This window comes from Marmota flaviventris, chromosome 8 (assembly GCF_047511675.1).
Source record: "Marmota flaviventris isolate mMarFla1 chromosome 8, mMarFla1.hap1, whole genome shotgun sequence".
NCBI classification, from domain to species: Eukaryota; Metazoa; Chordata; class Mammalia; order Rodentia; family Sciuridae; genus Marmota; species Marmota flaviventris.
Genome location: NC_092505.1, coordinates 126,919,165 through 126,932,774, shown reverse-complemented (window position 1 = coordinate 126,932,774; position 13,610 = coordinate 126,919,165). Strand labels below are relative to the sequence as shown.

General features: G+C 44.5%; 1 protein-coding gene across 1 annotated transcript in view; it reads left to right on the top strand.

The window, feature by feature from the left end:
- Ephb1 (EPH receptor B1) overlaps positions 1–13,610 on the top strand; it is a 257,860-nt gene that overhangs the window by 198,179 nt on the left and 46,071 nt on the right. The window contains exon 9 of the mRNA XM_027933877.2: positions 6,659–6,906. Coding sequence (XP_027789678.2) covers positions 6,659–6,906 — 248 coding nt within the window. The remainder of the gene's footprint in view (positions 1–6,658; positions 6,907–13,610) is intronic.

Genomic DNA, 13,610 nt, shown 5'->3' with positions numbered 1-13,610 from the left:
TTCGTTTAACCCTCATGGTATCCCCACGTGTCTGAGTTTATGTTTGTGTGTATGTGTATTTTTTTTTAACTGGTGAGTTGATCAACATTCAGAGGATAGCTTGCTCTAAAGGGCGTTCTGCCGCTCAAGTTAATGATACAGCTAAAATTTAAACCCGGATGTAGCTGCTCTGGATCTGATGAAAGTAACCCCTACATTCACTGCCACTTTGGTTGCTGTGGAAAAGAGCAGCTAAATACACAGTCATTGCTTTTGATGCTAAACTCTGTTGAGCAGTTTGGAATACCCAAGCCTCCTTGCTGGGAATTATGATACTGCCTTAGAATTCATTATCCCCATATGGTAGCGCTGTAAAGAGCTAAGAGGAAAAAAAGTTTATTTTTCCTTCACCATGATGGACAGCCATCATGGCTAACAACCAGGTCTCCTCCCAGGTCGACCTCCTCCAATAGCCTGGTTAGTGGGCATCTGGGGAACTTGGCTGGAAGGATGAAGACGGTGGTGATCAATTAGTGATGTCTGTCCTCCATGCAGGGTCAGGAGCTGATGGAATGTGTGTCAAGGTCGTACTATCAAAGGCTTAGCCCTAATCTTCTTGCACTGGCTAGTGGATTCAAACTTGCTAAACATCATTCTTAAAAACCTTGTTTAAATGTATTCTTTAAAAGTTCCATATCTGGTGTGAGCCTGAATTAGTAACTCGAAACTCAGGTTTCCTTTTTTTCCCCCCCAAGGCAGTTTGTGACTTCAAAATGCTGGAGAGAGAGAGAGAGAGAGAGAGAGAGAGAGAGAGAGAGAGGAGGAAGAAAAGGAGAGGAGAGGAGAGAGGGAGGGAGGGAGGGAGAGCAATTGTGTGTAGATTCATGCTGCACAGAGCCAAAAGCTACTGCTCAAAATACCTGCTGGCAGGTTGGATGTTTCATTTTCAAAAATTGAAAATTCTTTCCTTCTGATTTTATATATAATAGTTGAGGCATTGAACATAGCTGAACCACTTTCTCTCTCTTCCTCATTTTGTTAAGGAAGGTTGGAAAGAGGTATTGGCAAGGAGTTGAAACTCGTAGAGAATAATCTCAGCAGCTGTGTGGGAGGACAATCATAGAAGCTGGAAGTCCCCCAGGGCACTGGTTTCAAACTTGATTCAGACGATAGACTCAAGAGGAAGCAGGTTCAAGCCCAGACCCAAAGGCCCCACCTACCAAGCTTCCAATCCAGCAGGTCTACTGGGGCTCAGGACAGCATTTTCCCTTCCTTCCTTCCTTCCTTCCTTCCTTCCTTCCTTCCTTCCTTCCTTCCTTCCTTCCTTCCTTCCTTCCTCCCTCCCTCCCTCCCTTCCTCCCTTCCTTCCTTCCCTCCCTCCCTCCCTCCCTCCCTCCCCAGGGATTAAACCCAGGGGTACTCAACCACTGAGCCACATCCCCAGTCCTTTTTATTTTTTTTTTTTTTTATTTTGAGACAGGGTCTCACTAAGTTGCTTAGGGCCTTGCTAAATTGCTGAGGCTTTCCTTCAACTTGGGATCCACTTGCCTCAACCTCCAGAGCTGCTGGGATTACAGGTGTGCTCCACCCACACCTGGCAGAACTGCATTTTCTAACAAGTTCCTAGCTGCTAGCTTCCTAGCTGCTGAGCGTGGACCACACTTTGAGAACCACTGCTGAGTGTCCCTGACTGGCTTGAAGTCAGAGCTATTCCCTAACCAACTCCATGTTCAGCTATGGGAGAGAACCCAGGGTCAGGTGCAAAGATGCATGCCAATTCAAAGTCCACCCAGACCAAAATTAGTCTGGCTACATTCTCTGCGGGTAAGAATCTCCCTGAAGAGAATCAACCACCACTACTACTACCTGGCAGAATCATTTCCTATAAGCATCCATTTTAAATGTAAAGTTAATGCTTTATTTATTGAAATTATTTTTAGGTATTAATCATTTTTATTTTTTTAAAAAATGAAAAATTAGAGCCATGATAGGGAGTTCATATGAAAGGAAAGTTTTTAAGAGTCCAGATCATGCCAAATCAAGGCACTATAGGGGGTCAAGTTCTGGCACCAATTACAGTTATCAAAAAGCAATGAATGGTACTGAAGCATTTGAAAAGCCCGGCAATAAAGTTCACCAATTGAAAAAAAAAAAAAAAAAGCAATGAATGTTTCTTGAAGCTAGAATTATGAAGCTAAAGGCAAATATTACAGGTGACAGCAATTTCTTAGATCCTAAGTGATCCCAAATTTGGGGTTTTTTTCTATTAATAACACAAATATACCCATTGATTCCCACCTCCCTATGAGACTTTGGAAGTTCCAAAGGGCCAGAAACTCCAGAAATTAGCATCCTGGGTTTACCTGGGGACATCCTCTGTGCCCAAGTACTTGGCAAAGGGACTTCCCAGTGCTCCTGGCAAAAGGCTCAGCTGGATCTTAGATCAGCAACTTTACTCACAAGGCTGCAGAAACCTGATTTTCCTCTCTGTTTCCCTTCATTATCTCACACACACACACACACACACACACACACACACACACACACACGATGCACTACCCTTCCCTTTGTGTTTCGTCTTTTTTTAGTCACCACCACAAGTGTCTTGAACAGTTTTGTCATTTAGACAACACTTTCCCATGGGCTTCTCTACACCCAGCTAAAAAAGACAAGATGGTTTCTTGCTTCTTTTCACTCTAAAGTGATGAGAGAGCTGAGTCTCCTGGAGAAGTGAAGGACCCAGGCAAAGTCATTGCCCCCAGGTGTGGTCTGCAGTCCAAGTGGAGCCTGCTCCTCTGTGCACCATGAGAGATTCCTTCCCAACTGTGCTCAGGGGCCACTTAATTGGCACAGGCAAACACAGCTTCTGAGAGAGACACAGGTATTGAGTGACTTCTATGCAGTTGGTGTGTTGACAATCTGCTGGCTTGGAGAATAAAAAGTCATTTCTTTTGCCAGGCAGGAAAGGAACTAATTTTATAGAATTACTATTCTTTAAGCCATTGCAAAACAGCTGGTTCTAAGGTGACCCTTTGACCATCAAGAATCACCAATGACAAAGCCCACTTTGCCTGCCCAACAAGAGCATGGTTTTGTTTTATAATTTTTATGATGAATCCCCTGCAGAAGATGAGCTTGAAAGCTAACCTATAAGAAGGATGGCACTTGCGACCAGACTGCCACAAAGGTCAATGAAATCACACTTGTCAATCAGAAAAGTAATTTGATCTACCACATTCTATGAAGACCCAACTTTTCAAAGCCACACCCTCCTTGTCTATTTTTCTTCCTTCTTTTCTTCTTTCTCTCAATTCATATTGATAAAGTCCACACCATGTGTCGGTCCCTGTACACTGCAAGGCAGTCTCTGTATGTAAGTTCTGCTTTTAAAAGTATTCAAAGGCATAGAGATAAATTCCCAGAACTTGGGGACTTTGGGCAGTTCAATAATTCATTTGAAATATGCTTGGTTGGCTTAGACCATGGTTCTCAGCTTTGGCTGCACCTCAGGTTCACCTGGGCAGCCAGCCCTGGCCCTGTGTTCAGAAAGGCCCACACTTTGTTTAATGTTTTTCTGTCAGTCTTTCAATTCTTCATAATTTCTGAACAAGGAACCCTGCATTTTTACTTTGCACCAAGCACTGCAAATTATGTGGCTGATCTTGCGAGTAGCTTTTAAATATGTCAATGCCCAGGCTGCACCCAGACCAATTACTTAAAATCTTGAGGTGAGACCCAGCCCTCTGTATTCTGTCAAACACCTCCAGTGCTTGCAGGGGCTAGATGACTTTGAGAATCACTGGTCAGAACAGAATTTCTCAACTAGGTTGTTTATGTGTATGTTGTGGGGAGCCATCAGATTCATCCAAAGCATTCTTCCCAACTCTAGGTACAGATGTTTATAAATTGATGAATATTTGGATTCCTTAATACTCTGATCCTATCTAACTTCTAGGCAGGACTTTAGGTGAATCACATCTGTCTTTGAACAGTCTCACTTTCTCTGTTTACTTCTACCTGGGTACTGAGTTGCTGTGATTAGTCACTATATATGAACTGTGTGGATTTGTTCCGTTGGGACATAATGGTCCCTGAACTGAAACTTCTTATCTAGAGACAGAATGATAGGAAAAGAGACCAGCATGAACCACAGCCTTGGCTCTGAGTCACAGCTGTGTGGCTTGGGATTTGATTTCTTTGTGTCTCTTTATTAATTTTTTTTATTAGAGAAATGTGAATAATTATACCCTAGTAGCAGGAGTATTGTGAGGATTGAATGGGACAAGACCTGCAAAATACCTAGCACATAGTAGGTAGTCAATAAATACCTATCTCTTCCAAGAAGAATTAACATACTCTTACCCTCAGCTCTCACCTATACATTTTTCCTAAAGAAAATCATTATTCGGACAACAAGAAAGAAATACTAACCAATATTATTCAATAGTAAACTTATTAAACATGCAATTTCTATTCATTCAGTTCATAATTATTGAATATGTATTAGGTCAAATTTTCACAGGGATAGGTTCCATGTAGGTTTACTACATATACACACAGACCCATATAGAGACATATACATATATCCATGTGACAGCCACCTGTTGTTCAGCAATTTTCTTTAAATTTTGTGCATTTTAACTGCCAAAGTAATGCTTATTATAACAATCTGAACCATACAAAAATAACTATATCAAGTTTTCTAATTTCTAGATTCCCCTCTCATCCCCATCCTTCTACTATAATCATTATTAAAAAATAATTTGAAGTTACAAATAAATTTGCTATGGATTTTCCAGTGTTTCTTTGCATACACACACACACACACATACACACACATCTCAAATGGACTCATGGTGCTCACTTTCTATACTTACTTTTCTTCTTCACTTAACAACAGAATGTGGGCATCTTTAGAAGTCCACACTTTATCACCCATCGGTCAGCCCATGAGTGTGCTATTTTACAGCCATTCCCTGGCTTAGTCCCTTTTGTGTGACTATGGAAGAAGTGCATTGAAGATACTTGGACATACAAATTTAAAAGCTGATATTTCTACTTTGAGTTAAAGCAGTGGCCAAGTCTCAGCAGTTTATAATCCAAGACCGGCCAAATAAATAATAACGCTTGTGACATGCCAACTTACGTTGGCAAGCCTGCCACATACCAGGCACTCCAGTGGACGTGCAAGCAATGAACCTAGGAGTCCCAGTCTGACCTCCAGCAATTCAACAAAGCAGCATGTGACTCAAATGTCCAAACCAGTGTTACAAATGATATCCATCTCAGCGTGAGGTCTGGGTTGAAATCTTCCTAATGGTGCTTAAGCCAGCATCTGCTCCAGCCCAATATTCTGTCAAATTCAGTAGACTCTGAAGCAGTTTTATAAAAGTCTAGCAGTTTCCTTCCAATCTTTTTGGTAATAGGAAACAAAAGGAACTCCCAGCTAAATCACACAGGTGATGGGAACTTGCCTTTCTAATGCGGCCAGTAATTTTTCTGATTGCTCACAGTTTGCTCTGTTATTTTCTTCCAGAAATTGAAAATGAAAAAAAAAAAAGTTTCCCCATCAGAAAACCCTGCTTTCCCTGACAGGCCTTTGACACACATTTCAGCGATGCGATTACAAGTAGATACTTAACTGCTTCCCATGAAAGATCTGGAAGTTACAAAACCAAGGGAAATCATAGAATAACTTTTGAGAGCACATTAAGCAAGATTCAACAGATTTTTTTTTTAAGGCAGCTATGACATAGTGTCACCAGAATCATTTTTACTCTTGGTGATTTTACTGCAGAAGTGTTTAAATGCTGAGGCCCCAATGAAAGTGTGTAACACAAACCCTCTAGGAGAAATCACTTGCCATTTGGAGACCAGGAGTGCGGTTAGCTGACAGCCTCTGGCTGCAGTGCCTTGGCTGTCTATAGGGTCAACCTCATCTTTCCTGCACAGGCCTGATTCTTCCAGGCAGTCCCCAGCCAGTGGCTGAGCCTAGGGGAAGCTGTTAGGGCCTAGCTAGTCCTGGAACATGAGCTCTTTGCTGCAGAATTCCTAGTTAAGTTGGCTGCGAGTCTGTTAGGTCTGCACAGGTCACATCTGCATTATGATCTAGGGTCTCCCTGCCCAATCCTGCTTCCTTCTCCTTTGATCTTTCACAAAGAAACTTCTTCCTTTCCTAACTTGTTCATGTCCACTGTCTGGAGAACCCAATAGACCCAAATGATCTCACAGCAGTGGAGGAACATAGACAATATGGATCTCATTTCAAGGACTACATTACACAAACACACACCCCATCCCCTGCACCAGGCCCTGCTAAAAATAAATTAGGATTCTGTCAGAGGAAAACTGACCATCTCATTTCAATTACTCAGCTGGGGACACGAATGGAAAAAATTAAGTGTGGGAAAAAACAAACATAAGTATTCTGAAATTCCACTTTTGTTTCTCCAACTATGTCTAAGAACCAACATGAGGAACGTATTTTAATATTCCTTTTGTGTTTTGCAGTGAACTGATTAGAGCCGAGACAGCATAGATACAATGAGAGAACACTATTTCAATTTCTGCCACTTGAATCACAATTCCATGTTGAGCGGCACTGCTGTTGATAAGATGCTGCCCCTTGTTCCACAGACTGAGGAGGAAGAGGACACTAATTGCATTCTCTTCGTTGCAGGAGAGTTTGGAGAAGTGTACAAGGGGCGCTTGAAACTGCCAGGCAAGAGGGAAATCTATGTGGCCATCAAGACCCTGAAGGCCGGGTACTCGGAGAAGCAGCGTCGGGACTTCCTGAGCGAGGCGAGCATCATGGGCCAGTTTGACCATCCCAACATCATTCGCCTGGAGGGTGTCGTCACTAAGAGTCGGCCTGTCATGATCATCACTGAGTTCATGGAGAATGGTGCTTTGGATTCTTTCCTCAGGGTAAGAGCGACTCAGGGACAACTCAGGGAGATCTAAGCCTGGGGAGAAGCGACCTGTGAGGATGACCCACCATTCAGACACCACCTGGATCAATATGGGTGCATGTTGGAGATATCAGCAAGGTTAGCAGTGATTTGTTGCTAAAAAAGGAGAGAACAAAGGCCGGGCACGGTGGCGCACACCTATAATTCCAGCAGCTCGGGAGGCTAAGGCAGGAGGATCACGAGTTCAAAGCCAGAATCAGCAAAAGTGAGGCACTCAGCAAATCATGAGACCCTATTTATAAATAAAATACAAAATAGGGCTGAGGATGTGGCTGCATGGTCAAGTGCCCCTGAGTTCAGTCCTGGGTACCAAAAACAAAAAGGAGAGACAAAAACAGGGCCTTTGGACTCCTCAGAGGGAGGATGTCATGGAGGAGGAAGGGCCTCAGTAAATACCTGTTGGATGAATAAACTGAATGGATCCAACGGTAGCCTTTGGCATTTGTGTGAATCACAGAGATGAAGAGCCCCTTGGTGGCCCTGTATCCCTGTGTGATTCATACAGATGCCTTTCGCCAGCGCCACTGCCCTCCCAGCCTGCTCTCTTCATAGACAGTTACAGATAAAATGGGATATCCTTTTTGAGGCTGAGGCTACTGTCCTCCAGGGAGACACTTCTGGGCAGGGAAGGGGAAGACACTGTCACATGCATCCAGATGTCTTTTCTGGCGCTGATGAAGACTTTTGACTCCCAACCAACCTGCAGCAGAGGTGAGAGAGCCCTGAATGCCTTTTGGTTGGGAGACCTGTTAAAGATTATTGTCAGAATATGCCCCAGAGAGGCCAGGCCCAATTCTTTAGGAGCCACACAAAGGAGGAGTGAGTGGGGAGGGCCCAGGTGCTGGTGTCCAGGGAATGGAAACTGACTGAGACTGCACTGGGGAGCAGGATCTGCCTCAGACCAAGAGGTTCAGTGGGATGGCTGGGGAGCCTGAGAGCAGGAGGCCCAGGGGGAGGTACCATCAAAGAAAGGGTGAAGCCTTCTGGGCCAGGACTTCAGGGTGATACCCCAAGAGCAGGCTACACGCATCACCAAAGCCACCAAGCCATAGCTGTGGCTGCGGATCAAAGGACCGTTCATTCATAGTCAGTCGTTGAATCAGCGATGGGGTGATTGCTCCAACATGGCCCCACACTGGAGGCTGAACCAATGGAGAAGAAACAAGCATGTTCTAACGCTGTGTAACAAATCACCCCGGACTTCAGTGGCTTAGCACACCAGTGACTTATTTTGCTCATGAACCTGAAATTGGAGCAGAGTTTGTAGGGAGGTGCGTGTACATTTCTGGTCCATGCAGATCCATCTGGAGCACCTTCGGGGCTAAGGCTTGGAATTGTTGGAAGATTCACCCACTCATGTATCTGGCAGTTAATTGATGTCAGTTCTCTGTTCTGAGTGGCCGGCTTCAGCTTCCTTAGGGCAAGCTGGGTCCCCAAAACCAGCATCCCAAGAAGAGAAAATGAAAGCTGTATTCTCACCTTTGTAACCTAGCCTCGGAAGTCACAGAGTGTCACTTTTACTACAGTGACCAGCCCACCAAGATCCAAGGGGGAAAAATGTTCCCATGTTTTGAAAGCAAGACAGCAACCCAGTATCTTGTTACATTTAAGAGATGGACGATCTTGTTATGTCCACATCACAAAATGCAATCTGCCCCAGGAAGATCCTTTTCCCTGGGGACCTGAGGGCCCAAAGCTTCCAGCTATCACCTACCTGTGTCCTGTTTTTTATTGCCACAGTGGAGCACAGAGCTATCACAGAGAAGGACTTAAATCTCCTATATGTACATGATATCTCATTCGCTGCCTTTGTGGCCACATCAGAGCAAGATATGGTCTGTGCTTTCCTAGGGACATTCATTTTGATGGGAGATCTCATGAAGACAATCAAATAAACACAAATAACAGAAGGCAATGTTAGAAGAAAAAGTATTTTCTGGACCAGCCTCAAGACCCTTTCAGGAGTCATTTGTTTCCTACCAGTCACATGACTGTACTCCAGAGAAAGTCACCCCAGGATTGGGGGACTGTGATCAGACTCCTTCCCCAGGATATACGAGGGACAGGGAGATTCATCTCAGAAACTTGTGACAATCAAAACTCCAGACTGCTGCTCCTCCCAGGGCCTGTTTCCATCCGGGTCCCTGGACACAGAGGCATGTTGGACACTAGTGTTTTTCATCATGCTGAGGCCCAGTGTGCAGAGGGAGAAAACCCAGGAGCAAGAAAGAAGCCCAGGAAAACAGAGGTGAGGGCACCGCAAGAAGGGGTGGTGAGAGCAGGCAGTGCCAGGAGCAGAGGGGCGATGAAGCATGTCTCACTCTCGCACCGCATGGAGGCAGGTAATCTATAAATCTAATTTCAGCCTTACTACCGAACCCTGGAGCATAGCAACATTAATTGATGTATCTGCTGCTTGATAAAATTGAAAAAATAGGTCATCAGTTCAGTTCTACAGGGTCCATCTTCTGGGAAGGAGGATAATTTTAGGATCACCACACAGAGAAGAAAGGAAAAGGGTTAGGCCTCTATTCATGCAATCATTTCCTCCAACTTCTGGACATGGCAGTTTTGGAGGGGGGGCCACAGGTCTAGCCCTGGATCAGGGCCACAGGGATCCCATCAGCACACCAAACATGGCATTTCACCATCCACTGTGTTCCTCCCTTGTTGCAGTACCTAGAAATCCTCACATTCTAGAAGGTTTGGAAACACTCTTATTTTTCAAGCACACACTCATTAGGTGGTTCGTTATTATCAACAGCTTTGGTTCATGACTGAACCAAGGAGTGTAGATCATTTTACACATTCCTAATTAAACATTTCCTCCTTGGCACTGAGATGTGAAGGATTCAATATGGCGGCTCTTTCCTTGTCTAGGAATAATTCCTGAAGCCAGTCAATGTCTTGTGCCTTAGCTAAGAAGGTCAATATGCTATGCTCCATGATGCCTCCTTGCCTAAAGCAGGATCCTATCCTTGCTGCTGGTTCATTCACAGATGGCCATAACTGGAAGACTCTGAGAAGTCACTGAGTAATGGCAAGCAGGGCTACTTCTTAATAGGCAAGCTCTTCGTGGGCTGAAGTTGGAAGATAGCAGCCCAGATGCCTTGGCTTCTTCTGTGAGTCACCCTGTGGCCCTACAGCAAGTCTGTTAACTCAATTTTTCAATCTATAAACTAAAGGCATTGAGCTGGAAGAGCTTGAAAGTTCTCTTTCAGTTAAAAAAAAAAAATCTATGATTCATTCTCTTCAAACAAATCAAATAAGGGTTTCATTTCCTGAAGTGGATTTGTCAATGAAAGTTGAAATACCTAAATCCTTCCTGTCTAATATAAGGGCCAGCAAGTGGCTTCAGTGCTTTTTCAGAAAAGCAATTTCAGCAGAAAGCACTTCATGAAGGGAAGAAATTTTAAATCACTCCGCCTAGGTCTGTATTTCTTCTCTGCACCATTTCTACCATATGCTCAGCACGGAGCCGGGATCTTTCCCAAAGTCTCTAAGAGATCTGTTTGTTGGTGGTGTCTTGTTTTGTTTTGGGGGTCTTGCTTGTTTTGTATGCTGCTATTCAAATCTCTAGAAGTTATACCAAAACACTGAGCATGAGACAGTTGAACATGTCAGAGAAATCTTAATATGTTTATATCTTTAGGTTTCACCAAGATATGAATTCAACAGACAGGACTCTGCCTGTGATGATATGTGATTCCCCTGCAGACCATAAGGAAAATGGGTTGCACATGCCCGAGTCTGCATAGTCCCGTGGATGAGGCACTGACCAGGAGTGAAAGGACAGAGTAGCATCATTAATCAGTTGTGGCCCTTCTCCCTGAGGAGCTTGTGCATGGCCTTCTTCTCCAGCTTTTGAGGGAGCCATTACCAGGTGATCAGAGATGGAATATCAGTGGAGAAGCAATTTGCCATTCCAGATTTAGATTCCTGTTATAACTCAAAGTCACCCAGAGTGATTTAAGGCTGGTCGCATATACTTTCTGGATCTCCTTTATCTTTTCTATCAAAACAATATAACATTGCCTGTCTTGCCTACTGCACAGGATCAGTTTTAAGGCTCAAAACATATTCTATGGAGAGTGACTTGCCATTCACAAGGCAAGTAATGGAAGAGATCGCTATTTGTTGGGCAGGTGGCAGGGGGTATATTACAGATGTCTACCTGTTACCTGTTGAGCTCAAAATGCACTGGGACTGTTTTTTTTTTTTTTTAAGGGCAGTGGCCCTAGGATATCTCATAGGCATGCCCTGGAAACCAGAGATCTGGCCCCAAGAGCCCTCAGTCACTCTCACCATACATGTTTGAGGACAGGGATGAGCAGATATGGAGGACATCATGGCCTTTATGACAGTAGCAGTGACCACCGCTGCCATCTCAGTATTCACAGGTCACTGAGAGAAGACACTTGATGCTCATCAAAACCCTACAACAAATGCTCTCATTTCACACATATGGAAATCACTGCTGTGGAGGTTGGTAACTGGTCCAGGCTCACTCAGCCAGGGAACGGCAGAGCCTGGATCCCACCGGGGTCTTTCTAGCTCTCCAGCCCAGAGAGCTGAGGATGAACCCAGGAGCTGAGGATGCCCGATCTCAATTTTGAAACCAACGAGATAATAAAGCAGCTCTCGGAAACCTCCAGTGACCTGAAGCAGACACACAGACGCACGGCCACACGTGTTTCCAGCATCGCTTCTCTCAAAGTCGCCTACAGCCACCACCCGGGCCCTCCCGCAAACGTCAGCTTCTTCAGAGAGGCATTCATTTTTTTCAGCACATTGTTGTCTACACACACCGAGAGGAAATAACAAACTGCTTTGGAAAAATACAACCCGTGCGATTTGCAGCTGAGATACATTTTTGTATTCTACAGAAGTTGCGTGACAACTGTCGGAGGAGGCAAATCCCCAGGGACCCGCTTGGAGAAAACGCGTGGCGCTAGGGAAAGGCTGGCTAACTGCTTGAGGAGGTGTTGACTGAAGTTCATTAGCAAGAAGGAGGATTCGCCTCACTCTCTGCACATCCAGCTTTCACAGATGGGCACCGGGCGCTGGAAACGCGTCAGAGTTTCCAACAGCAGTTCTGCACGTTTCCTTTGGAAGAAAATGTTACTGAGAAAGCATTCTGGGCAGGTTGGGAGGTGGTTGAGATTTAAGTTAGAAACAGCCTGGGGATGTGGGGTGCCAAACCCAGTGTGTTTGGGGGTGCTCCCTCTGGCAGTGGTCTCAGGAAGGAAGAGTTTGCTTCACTCCTCCAATGAATCAGGGGCACAATCCCCCAGAAGATGGATGGTGGCTTGCAATCTCCCGGGAGAAAAAGTCTTCTATAGTTCATGCTATTGGTTTTTGGACTTCTTCATTATTGGGGTTTTCTCTAATAAACATGGTATTTTTTAAATAAGTCTATTATGTTTTCTTAGTTTTTTGTTTTGCTTAGAAAAATGCTATAGGAGGAATGCATGCATAAATGATGTGTCCACACATGTTTAAATGACATCATGTTACTTGGGGGCCATGTGTAACATCAAGAGCTCTTCATACTGCTTACCCTTTCTGCATTTCATATGAGGACTGTGTGGCGGAAAGTGTGGCTGCCTTTCCCAGGGTCTGTGTTCAGCAGTAACTGACCAGACCCTTGGTGTCCTGCCTCTTCCTACCTCTCCTCTAACCAGAGGATCCCAGTGCTCTGGGTTGTACTATAATTATAGAGCACAACCCATGGCCCTTTGGGGAGCAGCTGAGGCTGGACTAGATGGGAAAAGGTGTTCTTGGCAACATGACCCAGATCCACTGATCTAACCAGTGAGTGCAGAGCTAAGACCTAGCAGTTTGGGGACAGCAGGAAGAAGTCACAGGTACAAATTGAGGAGTCTGTCTACTCAGGGAAGAGGGCTTCTGAACAAGAAACTGTGAGCCTATCAGTGACCAGAGAGAGGGCATCACTACAGGCTGGCAGGAGCATGAATAGCAGCATCTCCCATAAGTTAGCAGAGTTCCAAGTGCCAGACACTGTGCATTGAGAGTCTGTCCCTGGTCCCTGTAAGGTAGGTATGGTTATCCTAACATAAAGACTGGAGCTACCTCTAAGGCACGAAGTGCCTTAAACATTTAAATTTGAAAACAGAAAGAGGTGTACGAGAAATTCACATAACTTAATTTTGTTGAGTTTTGTTTTCCTTCTCTGTTAAAGTTTTCAGCATTGATAATACTGTAGTGACCACAAGAGGTGGGGCTTCTTGTCCTCAGTGAGCTTACAGTCAAGCAGAACAGACAGACAGGTGGACACAGATCATAAACAAGATTAAAACTTGTGACTTGTGCTAAGAAAAATAATAAGGGCACTCATTGAAAGGTAGTCATCAGGAAATCCTGGTGGTGTTGAGGGAGGGAATAGTTATAAAGATGTCCTCTTCGAAGAAGAGTCATTTAAGAAAAACCAGAAGGAGATGTAGGTACTGATTGTGGGACAAAAACCAAGGAATTGCCAGGCACCGTGGAGCACACCTTTAATTCCAGTGCTTAGGAGGTCGAGGCAGGTGGATCTCGATTTTAAAGCCAGCCTCAGAAAAAGTGCGGCACCAAGCAACTCAGTGAGACCCTGTCTCTAAATAAAATACAAAATGGACTGGGGATATGGCTCAGTGGTCG